Below are 23,112 nucleotides of genomic sequence, written 5' to 3'. Positions count from 1 at the left end.
GTCACCCATCAACTGCCCCTCATTTCAGACATGCCTCTCACATGTGGAACATGTAATGTAGCCTGCCTCTGTCATGATCCGCCAGGGAAAAGGTATTCATTGGTTCTTCTGCCTCATTCTGGAGGCTGGTTGGTGTATAACTATTTGGGCACTAGAGCCTCTTACTCTTGGGTGTGTGCAGTATTTGTCATTTGGTTTTGCTCTAGCTGTTCCTCCCAGAAGTTAGAACAGAGAATTGCCAAACTCAAATACGTACCAGCTTTGCATGCACAATATTCCACTAGCTTTGCATATACAATATCCAGTCTCGTTCTGTTCCAGAAAAGCTCACTAGCTGACAGTCTCCAGATAATAACCAGGCAATTTGCAAGGCCATGGTCTCAGCACTCAGATCTTGGAGGAAGGGGAGTGCAATAGACCCCACTGGAGTGAGGTTACCTGTAAAAGCATTGCCAAGGCATGTTCCAAGGAACACTAATGACGCTGTGGATTATTGGCAGCTTTTTCATCAACAAACAAAAACCAAAAACAGACCAGATCTCTTAGCTGCAGGATTTCTCAAAGCCTTCAATATGCTGTGGCAGAGATAACTAGTTGTTCTCCAATAGTCATTCTCTTCCCCTTTTTTAAATAATAAAACTCTTAAATTTTAGCTGAACACATATATGCCAGCTAGAGACATTTTCCCGGCCTCCCTTTCCTCTGGGAATGAGCATGTAAGATCTGAATAAGGGGATGTGAGCAGAAGTGATGTGTCTCTTCTAGTCATGTTGTTTAAAGAAATAAGCCTGTGCTTGACTTGCCATTTCTCTTTTCTGCTGGCTGGGATGTAAATGTGATGACAAGAGCAGGAGCAGCCACTTTGGACCAGAAAGTCACCTACTCAGCCTTGTACTAATCATCTCTGGATTGTTAGAAAGAAACTTCCATCTTGTTTGAGCCACTATATCTTGGGTCTTTGATCCAGCATTTAGACTGGACTCTAAGTAATGTATGCACTAACATGCATAATGAATCTCTAAGTGGAGCCTATAGCATGCAGCATTTCTCAAGCACATATGACCTTAACAGCAAGTTTTGCAAAACGAGTTAGGACTGTGCTCCTTGAAACATGTCTTGGGAAACTCTGAAAATACTTTTTTCAACATTCCCAGAACTCCAAAACTGTGACTGAGTCTATAGCCCACTTGTCCTTAAGTCATTATCCAAAAGAAGCGTATGGAATACAAACTCCTCGCGCCTCCCTCCCCGCCCCACGCACACACTTATGTAAAGAGATCTATTTCTTTTCCCAAAACCACTGACTTTCTCTTCACAACAAGCCACAAAGCTTCACACCCTTAGACTTCTGACTTGGGTAGTCCAGATCCAAAGAGCTCATAAAGAAACAGCAACCAAACACAGTTAGATCTTCCATTCCAGAAGAGACTAATAATAAAAGTTACGGTGAAAATGAACAGCTGCTGGTGCCATGATGAAAAAAAAAAAAAATGGCCCAAAGCAGATACAGGTTCCCTAGGATGAGTAAGAACCAGATCCAGGTCATGGAAAAATTAAGTTTCGAAAACAAATCAAGAGCTTATTTGGTTGACAAAGAAAATATTCCCACAACTAACATATTTTATGGTGAAAGTCTGAAAGCTTTTCCTCTAAGGTCAGGAACAGAATGAGGATGTGTCGTCTCACCACTTCGTTTTAATACTGTACTGGAAGTATTCCCTTCTAACCAGGTTAAGAAGGGAAGAGAAAGAAATAAAAGGCATTCAGATTGTAAAAGAAGAAGTAAAATTATTTCTATTCACAAATAATGTGAAAGGAAGCACTAAACATGGAAAGGAAAAACTGGTACCAACCACCGCAAACACATACCAGATTGTAAAGAGCATCGACACTATGAAGAAACTGCATCAACTAACAGGCAAAACAACCAGCTAGCATCATAATGACAGGATCAAATTCATGCATAACAATAGTAACCTTAAATGTGAACAGGCTAAATGCTCCAATTAAAAGACACAGACTGGCAAATTGGATAAAGACTCAAGACCCATCAGTGTACTGTATTCAGGAGACCCATCTCACGTGCAAAGACACACATAGGCTCAAAATAAAGGATGGGAGAATATTTACTAAGCAAATGGAAAGCAAAAAAAAGCAGGAGTTGCAATTCTAATCTCGGATAAAACAAACTGTAAACCAACAAAGATCAAAGGAGACAACAAAAAGTATTACATAATGGTAAGGGGATCAATGCAGCAAGAAGAGCTAACTATCCTAGATATACATGCACCCAATACAAGAGCACCCAGATTCATAAAGCAAGTTCTTAGAGACCTACAAAGAGACTTAGACTCCCACACAATAATAGTGGGAGACTTCAACATCCCACTGTCAATATTAGACAAATCAGTGAGACAGAAAATTAACAAGAATATTCAGGGCTTTAACTCAGCTCTGGACCAAGCAGACCTAAGAGACATCCACAGAACTCTTCACCCCAAATCAACAGAATATACATTCTTCTCAGCACGTTATTGCACTTATTCTAAAACTGGCCACATAATTGGAAGTAAAACACTCCTCAGCAAATGCAAAAGAATGGAAATCATAACAAATAGTCTCTCAGACCACAGCGCAATCAAACTAGAACTCAGGATTAAGAAACTCACTCAAAACTGCACAACTATATGGAAACTGAACAACCTGCTCCTAAATGACTACTAGGTAAATAACAAAATGAAAGCAGAAATAAAGATGTTCTTTGAAACCAATGAGAACGAAGAGACAATGTATGAGAATCTCTGGGACACATTTAAAGCAGTGTGTAGAGGGAAATTTATAGCAGTAAATGCCCACCCGAGAAAGAGGAAAGATCTAAAATTGACACCTTAACATCAAAATTAAAAGAACTAGAGAAGCAACAGCAAACAAATTCATAATCTAGCAGAAGACTAAGATCAGAGCAGAACTGAAGGAGATAGAGACACGAAAAGCCCTTCAAAAAATCAATGAATCCAGGAGCTGTTTTCTTTTTTAAAAAGTCAGCAAAATAGACCGCTAGCCAGACTAATAAAGAAGAAAAGAAAGAAGAAACAAATAGACACAATAAAAAATTATATAGGGTATATCACCACTGACCCCACAGAAACACAAACTACCATCACAGAATACTATAAACACCTCTATACAAATAAACTAGAAAATCTGGAAGAAATGGATAAATACCTGGACATATACACCCTCCCATGTCTAAACCAGGAAGAAGTCAAATGCCTGAGTAAACTAATAACAAGTTCTGAAATTGAGGCAGTAATTAATAGCCTATCAACCAAAAAAAGTCCAGGACCAGAAGGATTCACACTCCGATTCTACCAGAGGTACAAAGAGGAGCTAGTCCCATTCCTTCTGAAACTACTCCAATCAATAGAAAAAGAGGGAATCCTCCCTAACTCATTTATGAGGCCAGCATCATCCTGATACCAAAACCTGGCAGAGACACAATAAAAAAAAGAAAATTTCAGGCCAATATCCCTGATGAACATTGATGTGAAAATCCTCAATAAAATACTGGCAAACCAAATCCAGCAGCACATCAAAAAGCTTATCTATCACAATCAAGTCAGCTTCATAGCTTCATACCTGGGATGCAAGGTTGGTTCAATATATGCAAAACAATAAACGGAACATATCTCAAAATAATAAGAGCTATTTATGGCAAACCCACAGCCAATATCATACTGAATGGACAAGAGCTGGAAACATTCCCTTTGAAAACCAGCACAAGACAAGGATGCCCTCTCTCACCACTCCTATTCAACACAGTATTGGAAGTTCTGGCCGGTGCAATCAGGCAAGAGAAAGAAATAAAGGGTATTCAAATAGGAAGAGAGGAAGTCAAATTGTTTCTGTTTGCAGATGACATGATTGTATATTTAGAAAACCCCATCATCTCAGCCCAAAATCTCCTTAAGTTGATAAGCAACTTCAGCAAAGTCTCAGGATACAAAATCAATGTGCAAAAATCACAAGCATTCCTATACACCAATAACAGACAAACAGGGAGCCAAATCATGAGTGAACTCCCATTCACAATTGCTTCAAAGAGAATAAAACACATAGGAATCCAACTTACAAGGGATGTGAAAGACCTCTTCAAGGAGAACTACAAACCACTGCTCAATGAAATAAAGGAGTACACAAACAAATGGAAGAACATTCCATGCTCATGGATAGGAAGAATCAATATTGTGAAAATGGCCATACTGCCTACAGTAATTTAACGATTCAATGCCATCCCCATCAAGCTACCAATGACTTTCTTCACAGAATTGGAAAAAACTACTTTAAAGTCCATATGGAACCAAAAAAGAGCCCACATTGCCAGACAATCCTAAGCCAAAAGAACAAAGCTGGAGGCATCATGCTACCTGACTTCAAACTATACTACAAGGCTACAGTAACCAAAACAGCATGGTACTAACACCAAAACAGAGATATAGACCAATGGAACAGAACAGCCCTCAGAAATAATACCACACATCTACAACCATCTGATCTTTGACAAACCTGACAAAAACAAGAAATGGGGAAAGGATTCCCTATTTAATAAATGCTGCTGGGAAAACTGGCTAGCCATATGTAAAAAGCTCAAACTGGATCCCTTCCTTACACTTTATAGAAAAATTAATTCAAGATGAATTAAAGACTTAAATGTTAGACCTAAAACCATAAAAACCCTAGAAGAAAACCTAGCCAATACCATTCAGGACATAGGCATGGGCAAGGTATTCATGACTAAAACACCAAAAGCAATGCCAACAAAAGCCAAAATAGACAAATGAGATCTAATTAAACTAAAGAGCTTCTGCACAGCAAAAGAAACTACCATCAGAGTGAACATGCAACCTACAGAATGGGAGAAAAATTTTGCAATCTACCCATCTGACAAAGGGCTAATATTCAGAGTCTACAAATAACTTAAACTAATTTACAAGAAAAAAATCAAACAACCCCATCAAAAAGTGGCAAAGGATATTAACAGACACTTCTCAAAAGAAGACAGTTATGCAGCCAACAGACATGAAAAAATGCTCATCATCACTGGTCATCAGAGAAATGCAAATCAAAACCGCAATGAGATACCATCTCTCACCAGTTAGAATGGCGATCATTAAAAAGTCAAGAAACAACAGATGCTGGAGAGGATGTGGAGAAATAGGAACACTTTTACACGTTGGTGGGAGTATAAATTAGTTCAACGGTTGTGGAAGACAGTGTGGTGATTCATTAAGGATCTAGAACTAGAAATACCATTTGACCCAGTGATCCCATTACTGGGTATATACCTAAAGAACTATAAATCATTCTACTATAAACACATATGCACACGTATGTTTATTGCGGCACTATTCACAATAGCAAAGATTTGGAACCGACCCAAATGTCCATCAATAATAGACTGGATAAAGAAAATGTGGCACATATACACCATGGAATACTATGCAGCCATAAAAAAGGATGAGTTCATGACATGGATGAAGCTGGAAACCATCATTCTCAGCAAGCTATCACAAGAACAGAAAACCAAGCACCACATGTTCTCATTCATAAATGGGAGCTGAACAATGAGAACACGTGGACATAGAGAGGGGAACATCACACACTGGGGCCTGTTGCGGGGTGGGGGTTTAGGGGAAGGATAACATTAGGAGAAATACCTAATGTAGGTGATGAGTTGATGGGTGCAGCAAACCACCATGGCACACGTATACCTATGTAACAAAACTTCACGTTCTGCACATGTACCCCAGAACTTAAAGTATAATTAAAAAAAAAATTTTTAAAAAGAACAAAACTGGAGGAGTCACATTACCTGACTTCAAATTATACTACAGGGCTATAATAACCAAAACAGCATGGTCCTGGCATAAAAACAGACACATAGACCAATGGAACAGAACAGAGAACCTAGAACCAAATCCACACACCTACAGTAAACTCATTCTCAACAAAAGTGGCAAGAACATACACTGGGCAAAGGACAGTCTCTTCAATAAATGACGCTGGGAAAACTAAACTGGATATCCATATGCAAAGAATGAAACTAGACCCCCATCTCTCACTATATACAAAAATCAAATCAAAATGGATTTAACACTTAAATCTAAGACCTCAAACTATGAAACTACAAAAAGAAAACATTGGAGAAACTCTCCAAGACATCAGTCTGGGCAAACATTTCTTGAGTAATACCCCACAAGCACAGGCAACTAAAGCAAAAATGGACTAGATGGGGTCACATCAAGTTAAAAAGCTTCTGCACAGCAAATGAAACAATAAAGTGAAGAGACAGCCCACAGAATGGGAGAAAATATTTGCAAATTACCCATCTGACAAGAGATTAATAGTCAGAATATATAAGGAGCTCAAACAACTCTATAGGAAAAAAATTTAATAATCTGATTTAAAAATAGGCAAAAGATTGAAATAGACATTTCTCAAAAGAACACAGATGGCAAACAGACATATGAAAAGGTGCTCTACATCATTGATTAGAGAAATGCAAATCAAAATTACAATGAGATATCATCCTACCCCAGTTGAAATGGCTTATATCCAAAAGACAGGCAATGACAGATGCTGGCAAGGATGTAGAGAAAAGGAAATCCTCGTACACTGTTGGTGGGAATGTAAATTACTACAGCCACTATGAAGAGCAGTTTGGAGATTCCACAGAAAACTAAAAGTAGAGCCTACCATATGGTCCAGCAATCCCACTGCTGGGTATATACCCCCTAAAAAAGGAAATCAGTATATCAAAGAGGTATCTGGACTCCCATATTTGTTGCAGCTCTATTCACAATAGCCAAGATTTGGAAGCAACTTAAATGTCCCTCAACAGATGCATGGATGAAGAAAATGTGGTACTTATACACACTGGAGTACTATTCAGTCATAAGAATGAGATTCAGTCATTTGCAACAACATGGATTGAACTGGAGGTCATTATGTTAAGTGAAATAAGCCAGGCACAGAAACACAAACATCTCATGTTCTCACTTATTTGTGGGATCTAAAAGTCAACAGTTAAACCCATGGAATTACAGAGTAGAAGCTTGGTCACCAGAGGCTGGGAAGGATAGTAGGAGGTCGGGGGGAGATAGGCATGGTTAACGGGCACAAAAAATAGTTGGAATAAATGAATAAGGCCTAGTATTTGATAGCACGACAGGGTGACTATAGTCAATAACAATTTAACTGTACATTCAAAAATAACTAAAATTGTGTAATTGGATTGTTTGTGACACAAAGGATAAATGCTTGAGGGGGTGGACACCCCATTTTCCATGATGTGATTATTACACGTCACACGCCCATATCAAAACATCTTATATGCCCCATAAATACATACACCTACTATGTACCCACAAAAATAAAAAAAGTTAAAAGGACATCCTAATTTTAAAATGGGCAAAGGATTTGAATAGACATTTCTCCAAAGAAGATATACAAATGGTCAGTAAGCATAGGAAAAGACATCATTAGTCACAGAAATGCAACATAGGCCGGGCGCAGTGGCTCACACCTGTAATCCCAGCATTTTGGGAGGCCGAGGAGGGCGGATCACAAAGTCAGGAGATCGAGACCATCCTGGCTAACACGGTGAAACCCCGTCCCTACCAAAAATACAAAAAAAATTAGCCAGGCATGGTGGCGGGCGCCTGTAGTCCCAGCTACTCGGGAGGCTGAGGGGTGCCTGTAGTCCCAGCTACTTGGGAGGCTGAGGGGTGCCTGTAGTCCCAGCTACTTGGGAGGCTGAGGCAGGAGAATCACTTGAACCCGGGAGGCAGAGCTTGCAGTGAGCCGAGATCGCGCCACTGCACTCCAGCCTGTGCGACAGAGTGAGACTCTGTCTCAAAAAAAAAGAAATGCAAAACAAAACCACAACACAATACCACTTCTCACCTGCTAGAATGACAAGGGAGACAAGAACAAGTTGGCAAGGATATAGAGAAACTGGAATCCTCATACATTGCTAGTGGGAACGTAAAATGGTTTTCCAAACTGCTTTGGAAAACAGTTTGACAGTTTCTCAAAGAGTTAAACAGAGTTAACATAAGACCCAGGAATTCCACTCCTAGTTATATACCCAAGAGAAATGAAAACATATGTCCACACAAAAACTAATACATGGGTATTCATAACAATATTATTAGTTAATTAAAAAGTAGAAACAACCCAAATCTTCACCAACCAATGAATGAATAAACAAATGGTGGCATATCCACACAGGGGAATATGATTTGACCGTGAAAAGAAATGAAGTACTGATTCATGCTACTCATGGATGAACTTTGAAAATACTATGCTAAGTGAAAGAAGCCAGACACAAAAGATTACATATTCCATTTATATACAAGGTCCAGAATAGACAAGCTCATGGAGACAGGGAAGTAGATAGTGGTGACGGCTGCAGTACCTGTGAATATGCTAAAAACCACTGAACTGGGTGCTACAGTATGTGAATTAGATCTCATTTTTTTGAAAAAGAAGTATTTAAGTTCAACCCAAAAGTTTTCCTGGAAGCTTGAGGAAAAGAAAAAAGTTTAAAAAATGCAATTTAGTTTCCCGATTCCCTAAAAAACCGATCAAATATAGCAGTTAGCTTTTGAAGATACAAGTAAGATTATGAGTATTTATGTTTTGGATTTATGTCCTTTGGGAATATAGGGATTTGGGTTTTAAAATAACTTTATTCTGATTATGAAAGTAATGCCCGGATATTTTAGAGGAGGTTTTAAAGACAGAAAAGCATAGATAAGAAAATTATGAGCTTTCTTATTTTTATGCCTCTCTCCAGCCCCCACAAAGGCAAGTGGGAGAAGGGGTCAGTGGCTTCTATGTGCAAAGCCTACCCGTCAAACGCTTCGCACCTGAGGTTGGCTGGACATTCCATCAAGACCAGCACCATCAATCTTCCTCCACACACAGATCTTAGAAAAGCACCATCATTTTCAAGTCTTCCAGCTATCTCAACTTTCCCTCGTATTTAAGTCCTGGATTGTAAGAACAACTGGTATTTCCCTTAATTCAGAGAAGGAGTCCATGCCACCTGCAATGGTGACAAGATCTGAGAAGGAGGGCAGAGGCAGAATAGAAACCTAACTTCCAATGGAATCACAATCCTCAAATTAAAATTTCCCAGCAGCCGTCTGCCAGCATTTCCTTCCAGAGCACTGAATGAGCTAAAGGAACACTTTAAATTTACTGTCCTCTTGTCTAGTGCAATCAGAGAGCACCCAGGGGCCTTGCGAAGGAATCAAGAAGCATGTTACTCCCACTAGAATATTATTTGAATGGAAATATATTTTAAAAAATAAGAAGAAAAGGAAGCAGACTCTAGTTCAAATTTTATTTGTATACAAAAATATAATGGGAAAGCTTACTGCTATTTCCAACTATATATAATTAATTACAAATATTTTCATAAAAGCACTTTAAATTACAGGAAAGCTATGTTTTAAGAGAAAATACAATATTAGCATGGATCGTCTGTTCTAATACGCTGCAAGCAGGTAAACAAAGTCAGTTTCACTGTCTGAATTGCCCAGAGATGGGATCAAGGGCTGATTTTAAGGTGAGCCTGAGAGTGGCCTGGTAGAAGGTTGAGTGCACGTCTTCGTCCCCTCTGGCAGCAGATTCTAGTAGCTGATTTTAGCAGGTCCTCCGAGCTTTCTGAAGCTTCTCCCTTATGATGAAAGGACCCAGAACTTCTTCTGGTTTCACATACCTGTAAATGAGAGACGGGTAAGGTTATCCACTCAGAGGCTTACAGTTCCTATGCTTAACCACATCACACTGTCTCAGACAAGCATCAAAGAATGACACTCAATGCCAGGCTTCCCACATGATGAGTGTTTGATTAACTGGAATGACTGGGCAACCCACTGCAATTTCCATGAAGTAGACAGGCTTGTTACACGGGTCTAATACAAATTATGCTACAATGATAATAATCCCTGTCAAAACAGGCCCTGGTCTTCTGATGGAAGATGGTGCTGTACCTAAGAAAACAGGCAGTAAAATCTTCCAGCAAACAGAGATGATACGAGGACTTCCTATCTGATATTTAGGTTTGTCTGCAAGAGTGTTAAGAACATAGTTATTTTTAAATAACCAGCTTTGGATTTAATTTTTCAGAGTTTACCCAGCTCTTTAGCAAAGAATAGCATTAAATACTTCTCACAGAAAATCAACCCTTCCACTGGAAAAGTAAGGGGCTGGGACAAAATTCTCCCAGCCCATTCTGTGACTAAACAGGACCCCCCATAGCAGAGTTGCTGAACCTTCCATCCCAGAAGCTAGAGTTGGTCCTCCTGGCTCTTGCAATCTTATCCTTTGGAAATGGAGTGTGTAGATAGATTGTGAGGCTCCCTTCTTCTGGGCCCCTCTAGTGCAGTTATAATTTGATGTCTTCAGTTCTCAACATTTGTGGTCACACAAAACGGGTAACGATTAGTGTAATTCCCAAATAGGATGCTTGCAAGTATGCATACCTAATCCAGGTCTTTCAGTCACTGGCGTGGGTCTCTGGTGAAAGGCCCCCCAAGCCAATTCTCTCTTTTGGCACCCACCTCTTAAAGTTAGATTTCACCCAAACCCTGGATCTAACCTGGAAAATTACCCTGGCTCATGGGATGGAACCCTTTTGGCTTGTTGGAGTAATGCACTTGTGGTTAATCAGTTCATTTCTTCTCTGAAAAGCCTGACAGGCCATCATGATGGTAATGCTCCAGTCTTGCTCACTCTCCATTTCTCAAACAAAATGCCATTGTTTGCTGGTGCCCTGTTCTCACTGTTTGGAAATGCACATGGTCTACTTTAACACAAGCTTATCCCAGAATTTCATTCCTAGCCACTACAGTCCTGTGTATTATTATTATTATTATTATTTTATTTTTATTTTATTTCTTCTTCTTCTTTTTTTTCTGAGAGTCTCGCTCTGTCACCAGGCTGGAGTGCAGTGGTGCAATCTCAGCTCACTGCAACCTCTGCCTCCCGGGTTCAAGCGATTCTCCTGCCTCAGCCTCCCGAGTAGCTGGGACTACAGGCACGTGCCACCATGCCCAGCTAACTTTTGTGTTTTTTAGCAGAGATGGGGTTTCACCATGTTGGCCAGGCTGGCCTTGAACTCCTGACCTCAGGTGATCCACCCGCCTCGGCCTCCCAAAGTGCTGGGATTACAGGCGTGAGTCACCACATCCGGCCTAAGGTCCCGTTTCTAAACCTAAAGAAGGCTTAGGATGCAACTTTCTGCCCCAGGGCAAGCTGGTTAACATTACAACACTTTATCAGAAGTGTCTGTTAGTTTTTTGTTTTTTTGTTTTTAATATCAGACATGTACTTACTTGCTAAAGTTCTGTCAAGATCAGCAATGAAGTCTTCTAGCTCTTTTGTGTCTCCTAATTTGGCTGTGAAACGGTGGGGCGGGGGGAGAGAGAGAGTTCAGTTTCCATAACAAAGACAGCTGATGACTTCATATTGAGTTTTCCAGGATGTTGGAACATCCAGGGTTATAGAATGGATTATTTCTATTTTACATCCACCTCCTTATCTTCAGAGACTTTATTGAAGAGTGTCCTGGGCCAATCCTAAGTGTGTGCTCCAGTGTTTTGATACAGTAAACTCAGAAACTGATTCTGAAGACTAGCCTCAGTGTTTCTTTGTTTTTTAGTTCATCACCACCCTCTCCAACCATCCCACCCCACTTCTCCATCACCTGGAAGAGGAATCTTCCTTCACTGTCTTAAATGTTTGCAGGGGAGTGAGGAGCAGGAAGAGAAGATAAAAAGAGTTTGGTTTTTGTATTGTGTAGAATATGAGTTATTAGTCAAAAAATTCAGTAAGCATAGCACCGTGCAGAGCGCACACCTAGACTGTGTCATTCCCGCGGCACTAGCCTTCTGATGCATTCATGCTTGTGCCGTCCCCCCAAGGCAACGCTGCAGCCCTCAGAGTCCCTCCAGTATGAAATGAACGAAGAGTTCACTGTTTCTTATCAAAATGGTACCGGGAAGGCACCATGAGGCTTCTGGTTCCAGCACAGCCTCATCCCCTCCAGGTGCCCACACAAGGTAACGAGTCCTCATTCTGATTTGGTTATCTCTAGAGCCTGAGATGTACAGATTTTTTTCATACAGCTGACTTTATTTCTGTAGAGTTCAACACATCATTCACGCCTTCCCTGAAATGCAGTACTGGATAGTTTTATTAATTAACACTGCTACAAATGGCTAATTGTTCTTAGCTTTTTAAGTCAATTTGCCACTAGGGGCTTTCTTCCGCCTCTTTAATTCCTACCTCTTGAGGATCAGGTAACAAATCTGAGCATGTTTTAAGCCACTTTCTAGACTGCTCTGTCTCTGAATTCAACAGATCCATTACAGACTGAGAGCTGGATAGTGGCAGAATTCCCAGTGGGTGCTAACGTTGCTATGTTGAGAAGGGAATTTTAAAATGCCTCTTTTGAAAAAAGAGCGAAGTCCTGTCTTATTGCCAAAGTGAAAAGAGTGATGGAATTGTCATTTCTTTTTAACTATGTTCCATTTTTATTGCATTCTGCAACTATTTTCAGCAAGTATAACTTTTCTTAAGGAAAAAAACTCCTTTTGTTTTCAAAAAGGCACTTGTCCAATGTAATAGAACATTCAGCTCTCTGGCTGGAGACATTTTACCAGTTCCAAAAAATAAGAAACTGCTCATGCATCTTTAAAGACATTTTAGGTCTATTAATACCACAGTAGACACAGGCTGGAGCTGCTATTTTAAATCATGTTAGACCATAGCTTATCTCATAATGACAACTCCATTGAATTGCTAAATTGGTCATCTGAAACCATTGGTTAAATAATTAACGCAATAAAAAGAATCCTACTATCTGCAAAGGCAAACTGCTGAGTTTTAAATTCTAGAACCAGCAAGTCTGGGAGGAGACTCCTAAGAAACACTGTCATTTGCACAGTCTTGATTACATCACATGAGAGAGAACAGTCTAGTCTCCAAGTTTTCTTTCTCCCTGTGACGTCAGGTTTTCTGCCCCAAATTATCTGATTTCACGTTCACACTGATTAAAATCCTGAGAAATAAAAAAATTCCACTTTATACTCTACAGTATTAAGACATTAGTCTTACCTATCTGTTTTGTACATTTGAGAAAGATCGTTTAGGGATAAAAGGGACAGAGAAGGGATGGAGAAGGGGAGAGGAATAAAAAAGCAAAAAACTCCAATTCCAACTAATGACCTTACCTTTCTGAGGAGCGACAGCAGGAGAGAGAAGAGCTGGGGTAGAGTCTGTTGGGGAATTCAGTTTTTCATCACTGAAGCTGAAGCTGTTCCTATAAAGTGAATCTGCACCTTTCAGGAAGGAAAATATACTCATTAGAAATAGTACTCATGAGACTATAGACTTATCACTTTATAGTCTATTGATAACCAACAACTTGTCTTCAAAATAAGCCAAAACTGCAAATCTATAGTAAAGAAAACAGCCAGGCGTGGTGGCTCACGACTGTAATCTCAACACTTTGGAAGACTGAAGCAGGTGGATCACCAGAGATCAGGAGTTCAAGACCAGCCTGGCCAACATGGTGAAACCCCTCTCTACTAAAAATACAAAAATCAGCCAGGCATGGAGGTGTGCGCCTGCAGCCCCAGCTACTCAGGAGGTTCAGGCAGGAGACTCGCTTGAACCCGGAAGGTGGAGGTAAGATCACCACCGCACTCCAGCCTGGGCGACAGAGTGAGACTCTGTCTCAAAAAAAAAAAAAAAAAAGAAAAGAAAACAGGTTGATTTCCAGGTTTTATGTTTATGCCCCCAAAATGATTCGAGACAGGGGAGTGTGTTTGTGTGTGTGTGAGAGTGTTTGTGTGTGAAAGTATGGTGTAAGTGTGCATGAAAGAGTGTGTGTGAGTGAGGGTGTATGAGAGAGTCTGTGTGTGACAGTGTGTGAGAGTGTCTGAGAGTGTGAGAGTGTGAGAGTGTGTGCATGTGAGAGTGTGTGAGTGTATGTCTGTATGCGTGAGTGTGAGTGCATGAGAGTGGGTGTGAGTGTGTAAGTGTGCATGAGAGCGTGTGAGAGTGTGTGAGTGTATGTCTGTGAGTATGCGTGAGTGTGAGTGCATGAGAGTGAGTGTGTGTAAGTGTGCATGAGAGCGTGTGAGAGTGTGTGAGTGTATGAGTGTGAAAGTGTGAGAGTGTGAGTGTCTGTGTGCGCGTGCGTGCATGAGTGTGTGAGTGTGTGCATGTGAAAGTGTGTGAGAGTATGAGAGTGTGAGTGTGTGTGTGAGAGTGTGTGTGTGTCCAATCAAGCACACCAAAGGCCCTTGCTTCCCTAATACAGGAAGGGGGTGATAGGATCATCATGACCAGTGCTTGGTTGATGGTGGGGGTGAGAGGGTAAGGATTTGAGGCAAAAGGAATCATCTCATGTGAAATATGTTCCTTCTGCCCTCTGAGCCTCCTAAAATACAAACATCCGGTATTCCATGACTTAGTCCTCTTTCCCTGCTCAAGAGAGATCTTTGCTGTCTTGCTATCCTATAATTTAATAATCCTCTCTTAAGTAAAAGAGACTGTTTTCCTAACAGTCTGTACTCTTCAGATAAGCCAGAAGGTCAAAGATAAAGACATCTCCTGGAAGTTCATCTATTAGACACTTGGAGTGACGTCATGGCTCCCTCTATGCTCCTACCTTCAAAGACTTGAACGACAGCAAGATGAGGCCCCAGAAGTTCAAGGCTGAGCTGGGAGTCAAGGGCACCATCCAGTCAACTACTAAGTACTAGGGTGCCTTTGAACAAGATGGTATCTCTGGGCCTAGCTTACTTATCAACAGAAAGGGAAGGTGGACTAAATAATCCTTAAAGGCACTTCTAGCTCTGAGATTCTCTAAGTCCTGCTACGGAGAAGGAAACCAACCCACAGTTGGCCCAGTTGTGTGGCTGTGACTCAGAAAGGGGCTGCTGGCTGAGCAGCACTGACTCAAAGGGTGCAAAGGCAAGGCAGGCAGCAGAAGCAGGATGTGGCCCCTGAGGTCACGGGGAACAGCCTTCCTGGTTAAAACAAAACACAAAGCCAGCCACAGTTGGAGCAGAGAAGTGGCTCTTCAGGTGTGAGAGGGCATGGGAATGATGGGGGCCTGACCAGGTCCCCGCTTCCTCGGGATTCTTCCACTTTAAGCCAATTACCTCCAGCTCAGGAGGAGGCAAAAACATCTCTCTTTGGTCCCGTTAACTGAAAAGAAATTTGCTTAAGTGACAAGAGATAGGCCCAGTACCAAAAGGATCAGGGTTTTTGGAAGAAGAGGTTTCTGGTCTCAGGGAAATTCAGCTTTGTCCGTAAGAGGCTGCCACAGCTTCTCAGGTGCCTCTCCTGGCTCCCTTTCCCCCGACCCTCTCCTGCCCAGGGGCCCACCTGCCCCTGCTCTTTTTGCGCTGACACTGCCATCTTGTCCACTTTTCCAAACATGCCCGGAAGACCCTTGAGAGCAACGCTCACAATGTTTGCTTCCTTCAGAGGTCCAGCCCAGCTCACCTGAAACCAGCACCATCACTGGGCTTTGAGGATGAACATGGACTGAGATCCAAAACCCTGGACCCTGATATCTACATTTCCCCAAAAACACATTCCTCAGAATGCTGATCCTCCGAGGGCCATGTGATCAAGTACCCCTGAGAAACACCAACCAGCCTTGGTCATTCCTGTGGGTACGCCCACTTCCAGCATCCTGAAAAGACTTGTGGTTAAACAAAACCAGCCCCATTTCCCCAGTGTACCTGACCACGGGACACTTTTTTGTGGTGTTCCTGCTACTTTTTCTTAGGACCCTTAGACTCTGTGGAACCTTTCTCGGGAAGCCGTCCTGCTGCTTCCCTCAACCAAACCCACCACCTCCAAAGGAGCTCTCCAGTTCTCCCAAGGGAGGGCCTTTCCCCGACACACAGGAAGCTGGCCACACCCACTGCAGACCTGCAAGGGAGCCTTACTGTTCTCACCATGCAGTCACAGGAGAATCGCCACAAATACAGCCTGAGAAACTCATGGGGAGAAGATGAGGCAAGATTTAGGGGCGAGAAAACCACAGAGGGTCCTGAGGAGGCAGACCTCGTGCTTAGACTCCAAGCCAGAAAATACGAGGCCCTTGGCACGTTATCTGTGGCTCTGAAGGATACCTGAGAGCTTCACCCCCATCCCTGGCCCAGAGACTGGCTGGCCCAGATGGCAGGGACCACACCTCCACTCTCTATCTCCCACAAGCAGCTGGCCTAGGAGAGCAACTTTCCACACGCCACCGCTCACTCCACCCACCCGGCGTGCACCACAGGCCCTCCCCTGACTTTGAACTTCAGCTCTCTTCTGCCCCAACTCTCCAGCAAGTTTCCATCCACGTACACTCCTCTGCAGGGGGAGAAAGACACCACAATTTTTTCACTTCACAGGCGAGGAGGCCAAACACTGTTGAATGGTGGGAGAAGGAACAATCTAGATATGGAGAGGCCATCACAAAAGAGGATGGTAGCAGGGGAAAAAAGGAATCCAGCAAAGATTCAGGAAAAACTCAGCATAACTCATGGGGCCTGGAGAGAATCTGTAGAGAATGAGCCGTAGATCCGGAATATTGCCAGGGCTGTCCTCTGATCCTTTAGGTTCACAGGCTAAATGCCTTCTTGACGTGAGTGTTTTTCCCAGACTGAGAATATATACAGACAAAACTGACAGCCACTCCCACAGTGAGGGAGGAAGAGGGGGAAAAGTACTAGTTATAATATCTATTTATATAGAAACACACGCACACGGAGGCATGGATGGCAGCATAGCTACGCTCACTTCCTCCTGCCCGCCCCCGCCCTGCCCACACCCCCCCCCACCCCGCCGACACACACACACACACACATTAGCTCACGCCCCGGCTCATTGCCACACCATGACTTCACTCCCTTTCCATGAGGTGTACAATCTGGAACAGACCCAACTCCAAGTTCTGAAATGTTCAACCTTCAACCATCAAGAGGAAGCCGACCGCCAGCATCCTTGAGCCAAACCTGCTGCAGCTGAGGCGCACCCTGTGATGATATCTACACGTCATGTATGGCACAGAAAATAAGAGAGCCCTCAAGGCCCCAAAGCTACACCACTGGCGAGTGGGCATCTAGCGTCTATGCCACCGTCAAGTGGGTGTCTAGAGGCCACATGAAAACTGCATGACCCTGTATGAGTCACTCCGTTTCTTCCTTGTTAAAAGAATAACCTAATAATCTGTGTATAATGCCTGTGGTTTTAATGATTTAATTCTAAAGTTCCCAGCAAAGTGAAGAATAGCACTCCTGAGACAGAAAAGGTAATCGCAGAGAATAAACAGAATCAAGATTCTCCCTCTTCTTGAGAGAGAGCAGTAAAATTCTTAAGAGAACTTTCTCTTCGGTGGCATCCTAGAACAAACCTCCCAAGAACAAACCCTCAACATAGAGGCACCCCAAGCTCTAGACTTCTCTTTACCCTTAACCAATAAAATTTCTTTCCACAGAGTTTTATTAAGAACATACAATGGGCAAAATCTCACGCAAGGCGCCTAGACAGATTTCAAGGTAGGCAAGGCCTCACATCCCGTTCTTTTCCCTCCCCTGGAACTCTATTCCTTGCAAAAATAATAGCCAGTTAGTCTGATTAAATGACAGCAATGTGTTGCTGGCTGATCACATATTCATATATCATTGCCCCGCGTGGGTATCAGGTGCTGCTATTAATAGAGGCTCGAGAGACCTAGAACAGTGATGATTTGGGGAACCCTGGCAGGTGGTAAGGCTGGATATTTGAGGGCCTTACAACATTGGTTTCAATCAGCTCTGAAGCACCATCTCATGTGTATCTCAAATTCCCATTAGAAACATCCCTGGCAAATCCACTCAGTGTACTGAAGCCAGGAACCTGAAATTCTGGGACCACGTTTTCTAAGGCACCATCAAAAGAAAGAAAAGCATATGAAATATACAACTAACAGAGTTGGAGAAACTCTGCTGCAAAATAGAGGCTTGCTTAAAAGGTAGGTGTGTTTTTTTAGCTTGGGGGGTTGGGAGAAAGGTAATTTAGGGTTAGCGCATGTCAATGTGCTGCTCCAGAGGGAAGTAAAACCACAGACAGTAAACCTTGCCCAAGGCTCCTGTAAATATAGAACGATCCCACACTCCCACACGATCCCACACTCCCACACATTTAAAGCAAGCAAACTATAGTAATTAACTGAGAAAAAGCAAGCTTTGGACCTGCCTCCCTTTTGCCACAGGGAATGGCTGGGGGTGTGGGTTGAATTCTCCTCCCGAAAATCGAAATTCTGATAGCCTCGCCAAAGTGGGGCAAAATAAGGAAGAGCCTCTTTCCTCAGCTACTCCACCGTTGTCCCAGCTCCCTTTCTCGGACCGCGCCGTCCCTCTATATGCCTTGCCAAGCATCACAAGACCTGTCACCCATGTGGAATTGCTAACAGAGTACCAGGGAACCCTGAAAGCTCCTCACTGGCCTTACTCTCTCATGGCTTGAACAAGTTCAGGTTCTAGCCTCAGTGACTTCTAAGCCACATCAGCCAACTGTCATGCTGGTTCTTCAGGGCCCACAAGGTCCCCTCTCCCAGGGCCAGGCCAGAATAGTCTAGGCAAAGATATGCAGGTGTTCTAAGTCTTGCTGATGCTAAGGAAGCCAGTTCCTCATTCCCTAAATGGTCCTACAATATCATAATAACCCTAGCATACACAGTAGACTTCAGACCTTTTTTATTGAGCAGCAAAACACTTCCCCCTTCAAAGGAAAAATTACGTGAAACCCCAATACATTAAAGATATAAGTGCATACCACCTTTTAAAGTTTAAGTTAATATCATAAATGTCTTATAAAGTCAACACGTTGGTTAAAACTTGAAACATAATGAGTTAAAATTTCATTTAACACATTTGAGAAATCATGGTGTACCTTTTACAGTCTTAAAAATATTGAAAAGAAGACATATTTCTAAAAATAAATTCAAACCAAAGGTAGTCAATTTCTAAAGCACCTCTGAGGATGAGGTTTGAGAAACACTACCCTAACTCTTAATTGCATTACCCTTTCACTGCTGAAGTTAAAATTTACTCCCACTAAAGCGCCTGATTTTTTTACATGTTGGAATCAAGTCTAAAGGAAAGTAACAACTTGATTTTGATCAACTACATTTGAATTCCACACACCCCCCACCCATGTGAAGTTATACTGTAATTGTTATTTTGGTCCTCTTCACGTCTTAAGAGGCCTCCCTCAAAGTGGGAATGGGAAGGAGTATTTCCTTATTAAATATCTGTTCTTCTTTCCTATCTGAGTAACTTGTTTCTTTCGGTAGAGGGAATGGCTATTTTTTGCCTTTGGGTGCAAGCAACCTAAATTTTTTTTTTTTAATGAGAAGGAAGAAGTATTCTTCAAAGAACACGATTACTGTTTGATCTTCCTTGTAAGGCTGGTGCACCTTCAGACAGAGCTGTAAAAACTAGAGCAAAAAAACAGAGGTAACATTGGTTTAAAGCTTCATCCAAAATATTTTCATGCGAGACACTGGCTCCAATGTATCTATGTGGTATAGCACAGCATGTACATTGTAATGATATTTTGAAAGCATTCAACAGAGCAAATATTTTCTACCTAATAGCACTATTAAATAGCATCCTTTCAATTTCACAGCTGGAGAAACTAAATCCCACTCATCATCCAGGGTTTTGACAAGGCTCAAACTGGGCTCCACTCACCCTGCCAGATGACCACCGCCTCAGAGAGACACCTTCACAAACAGCCATCATTGACAAACAGGCATGTGATCTGGGCTCAAAAGGACTTCAGTCTATTCGTGAAGACATGGTTCCCATTCTAGCTAATAAATCATCATCATCCTCATAGCAAGGATTTGCTAAAAGTGACCTGCTGTTATTATCATTATTCTGGTTTGTCTCCCTCTTCATGAGCTAAATTTCAGTAGTATCTACCTCTCTTAAGCATTCTCTCCCACAGAAAATCATTAAACAGACAAACGAGTGTAACAAATGTCTGTGCTCAATTCTTGGCAGCAATTAAGATACACGTATTATGCTTCCTTAAGAAATTACCATTTAGATACACACAGCTTCTGCCAACAATATTTCTAACCAGCCTTGTGAGAGAAAAACTACACATTTAAAGCAAAGACAAATGTCATCTGAGCTTTCTTTATATTCTTCTCATCACTTCTCTAACCACCAAACTACGGGTTAGTCAGTTAACAACAAAAGCAGAAAACAAAATAGACACATATAACCTAAGTAAAACTACAAACTATCCCAACTATCTCCCCTGCAACTGTTAAGAATGTGTTTCTATGCCTTCTCTTTAAGGCATCTGAAAACAGATCCTAGATCTGAAATCCCACTCAGTGGAAGCTGCAATCAGCCATGAATGGGCACTCTTAGACCTATTCTAGCGGAGTGAAGCTGTTGCTTAGAAAGGAGCTGTTCTTTGCCACAGAGCTGCAGTGACACACTGTCCCAGCTTTCTTTTCCATGGGAGAATCTGTATTTGATGAATAACTTGCTCCATGCCCCAGTAAAAGGAGACATATTTAAGTTTGGCCTTAGGAATTGAGACAAATTTCCAGAATGTAAACACTTCGCTTTGAAACTAAAAATGAACCTGTTCATTAGGAACAAAGTCCAAAAATTCTAAGTGGAAAAGTAACAGTACTTTCTTCCATCCCCTTTCACCTCAAAAGCTGCAGCTTGGTCTAACTCTCTGGCAATGCTGCCAAGGAAACTCAAGCTGGAACTCAGCTTTCTGAGTCAAACCCTGTGCAGGGTGATGAGCGCATTTATCCCTTTGCAGAAGAGCAGCTCACATTCAAGTCTAGCCCCGAATCTTAGCCCAGGAACAAGGAAGAGTTCCAGGTTTCAAAATAAGAGAATCACAAGGAAAGGCCATTACTTTCACGTCCTGAGTCAAGGGCAGCAAAAGGAGTGACATTCATGCCTGTAACCCATCTAGGGATTAAAGGTTGAAGAATAACACAGAAGAGTTTAAAATTGACTTTGCACTTTGAAAAACAATAAGTAATTCTGGATTTGAAACCAACAATCATGTAATACTAAAAAGGCACCTAATTTGCTGTTTGAATCCTCCCAGGACATGTGAGCTCCTGGGAAAAGCTGTCTCTTTGTTGTTGTTGTTGTTGTTGTGTTGTTGACAAAGTTGTTCAGGACAAAGAGACCCTGGGGTAGTCTCCATTGTGAGAAAGGTCACCAGGAAGCACCTTCATGCCCCTGTGCTCTCTGGCTCCCCCTCCAGCCTGGTGGAGGACCTGGCTGAAAAATACTTGAACTCAGCAGTGCCAAAGATTTTCATAACTGCATGCGATGGAACAACAAGTCTGAGCGCTCAGGGCCAGAAGAAAATGCAAACAGTTACTTCATAAATCCCAGGAACCGCCGTTTGGGCTTATGAAACCTTTCCTGGTTTCATGAATATTTCCGTTCAGCGCCCTCCCATGTCCCCACTGTGCCCCCTCATTCCACTGGCACCTATTCCACATCTGCAAAGTTACAGGGGAGAGGGGAGAGGCACGGGAAAGGAGAAGAGGAGGGAAACTGTGGAAAGGCCTGGTGCAGGTCCAGGGAGTCCTGTCTGGCTCAGTCGGGACAAGCTGCTTAAACTCGCCTGCCTGGTGACACACCTGTGGACGGCAGGTGGACCAACCTGCCCTCCAGCGACCCCTCCCGTGATTATCGTCAGGGGCCCCGCCACTGCTCGGCCTACTGCTTTGAGCTTCAGGACTAGGTTCCTGGACACCATTCCTCAGTTTACAGATAAGAAAACTGAGGCCGCAACCTTCGCGGGCCAGGTGCTGGGAACTGGGAGATCCCGGCGCCATCCTAGCGGGGGCCGCACTTACTCTCCGAGTCGCTGAAGCCGCTGCTGTCGCTGACGCTGGCGCTGCTGCGCCGCTTCATGCGCTCCAGGTGCTCCTCGTAGTGGAAGTGGCGCTCGTGGAAGGGCGACGCGAAGTCGGCCAGCACCGCGTCAAACTCGCACAGCGCGTCCGACAGGTCCTCCGCGGCCGCCGAGTCCAGGGCCGGGGCTGCGGGCAGGGCCGGGGACTCAGTGCACGGAAGTCAGGGGGGCAGCGAGACCACCTCCCAGGGCCAGGAGGGGCCTCCACGGTTCCCGAAGATAACTGACACTTGGCGCCTCTGTCAAGTGACAGCCACGCAGTCGCTGTTACCTGGTAATCTTCTCCACCATCCCCGAAGTGCGTTCTATTACCAAGTCCGTTTTACAGACAAGAAAACGGAGCCTCCGCCAGGCCCAGGGTCACACAGCGACTTGGCGCGGCCAGACTCCTCCCCACGCTCGCCCCAACCCGGGGCGCGCGCGGAGCTGGTGGTGGCGGGAAGGTGGGACATGGGGGCCAGCCCGGGCCGGGAAGGAGGCTGCAGCCGCCCGCGCTGGAAGACAGGGGACAGGGTCCCGCCTGGGAGGATGGAAGGGTGGCGGGTGTAAAGGGACGACAGGGGGCGCCTCCTTTCTCACCCGCCATCTGCAGAGCCGGGACTTTAAGGGGACCCCGGACCCCGCACTCACCTGCGGCCGCGGCGGCCGCGGGACTGCCCTGCGCCGCGGGCGGCTTCATGAGGCGGCTCAGCGGGGCCCGGCGTGCGTGGCCTTGGGTCCTGCGAGGTGGCAGCCTGGGCTATTCCGGGGCTCGCTGTCCCGCACACTCCCGCCCTGCCAGTCCCTTCGGCGCTGCGCTCCCGCCGCGCCGCTCCCAGCACGATCCGCGCCAGCCCTCCGGCCGGCTCCGGCTCCTAGATCTTATAGCCGCTGGCGGCCGGGCGGAGGCGGGGCCGGGGCGGGGCTGCGGAGCCGAGGCGACGGGTCTGTCTCCACAGCCCTCCGAGGAGGCCCCTGCCCCCAGGCACCGCCCTCGCCACGCGCCCTCCCTGGAACCGCAGTGACGAGGAGTCGCCGAAGCCCGGGTTACAGCCCCAAATATTTACCCGCCTGTCGCCCGCGCGC

General features: G+C 43.8%; 1 protein-coding gene across 1 annotated transcript; it reads right to left on the bottom strand.

The window, feature by feature from the left end:
* Positions 1-9,401: 9,401 nt before the first annotated feature.
* RGCC (regulator of cell cycle) lies at positions 9,402-22,899 on the bottom strand. Its single transcript, XM_050766149.1, has 5 exons — positions 22,678-22,899; positions 21,989-22,174; positions 13,308-13,415; positions 11,409-11,471; positions 9,402-9,790 (listed from the first exon to the last, which is right to left on the bottom strand). Exons 1-5 carry the CDS (start codon positions 22,724-22,726, stop codon positions 9,783-9,785), a joined length of 414 nt encoding a protein of 137 aa, XP_050622106.1. The 5' UTR covers positions 22,727-22,899; the 3' UTR covers positions 9,402-9,782.
* Between the last annotated feature and the right edge of the window lie 213 nt (positions 22,900-23,112).

The sequence above is a fragment of the Macaca thibetana genome, chromosome 17, assembly GCF_024542745.1.
Source record: "Macaca thibetana thibetana isolate TM-01 chromosome 17, ASM2454274v1, whole genome shotgun sequence".
Lineage (NCBI taxonomy): Eukaryota > Metazoa > Chordata > Mammalia > Primates > Cercopithecidae > Macaca > Macaca thibetana.
The sequence above is the reverse complement of the archived record's forward strand: the minus strand, read 5'-3'. Positions and strand labels throughout refer to the sequence as shown.

Coding starts and splice junctions, on each gene's coding strand:
- RGCC (XM_050766149.1), bottom strand. CDS start 22,726: ATGAAGCCGCCCGCGGCGCAGGGCAGTCCCGCGGCCGCCGCGGCCGCA. Junction 22,175..22,677: donor CGCGGCCGCCGCGGCCGCAG/GTGAGTGCGGGG, acceptor CCCTGCCCGCAG/CCCCGGCCCTGGACTCGGCG. Junction 13,416..21,988: donor CGGCTTCAGCGACTCGGAGA/GTAAGTGCGGCC, acceptor CCTTCCTGAAAG/GTGCAGATTCACTTTATAGG.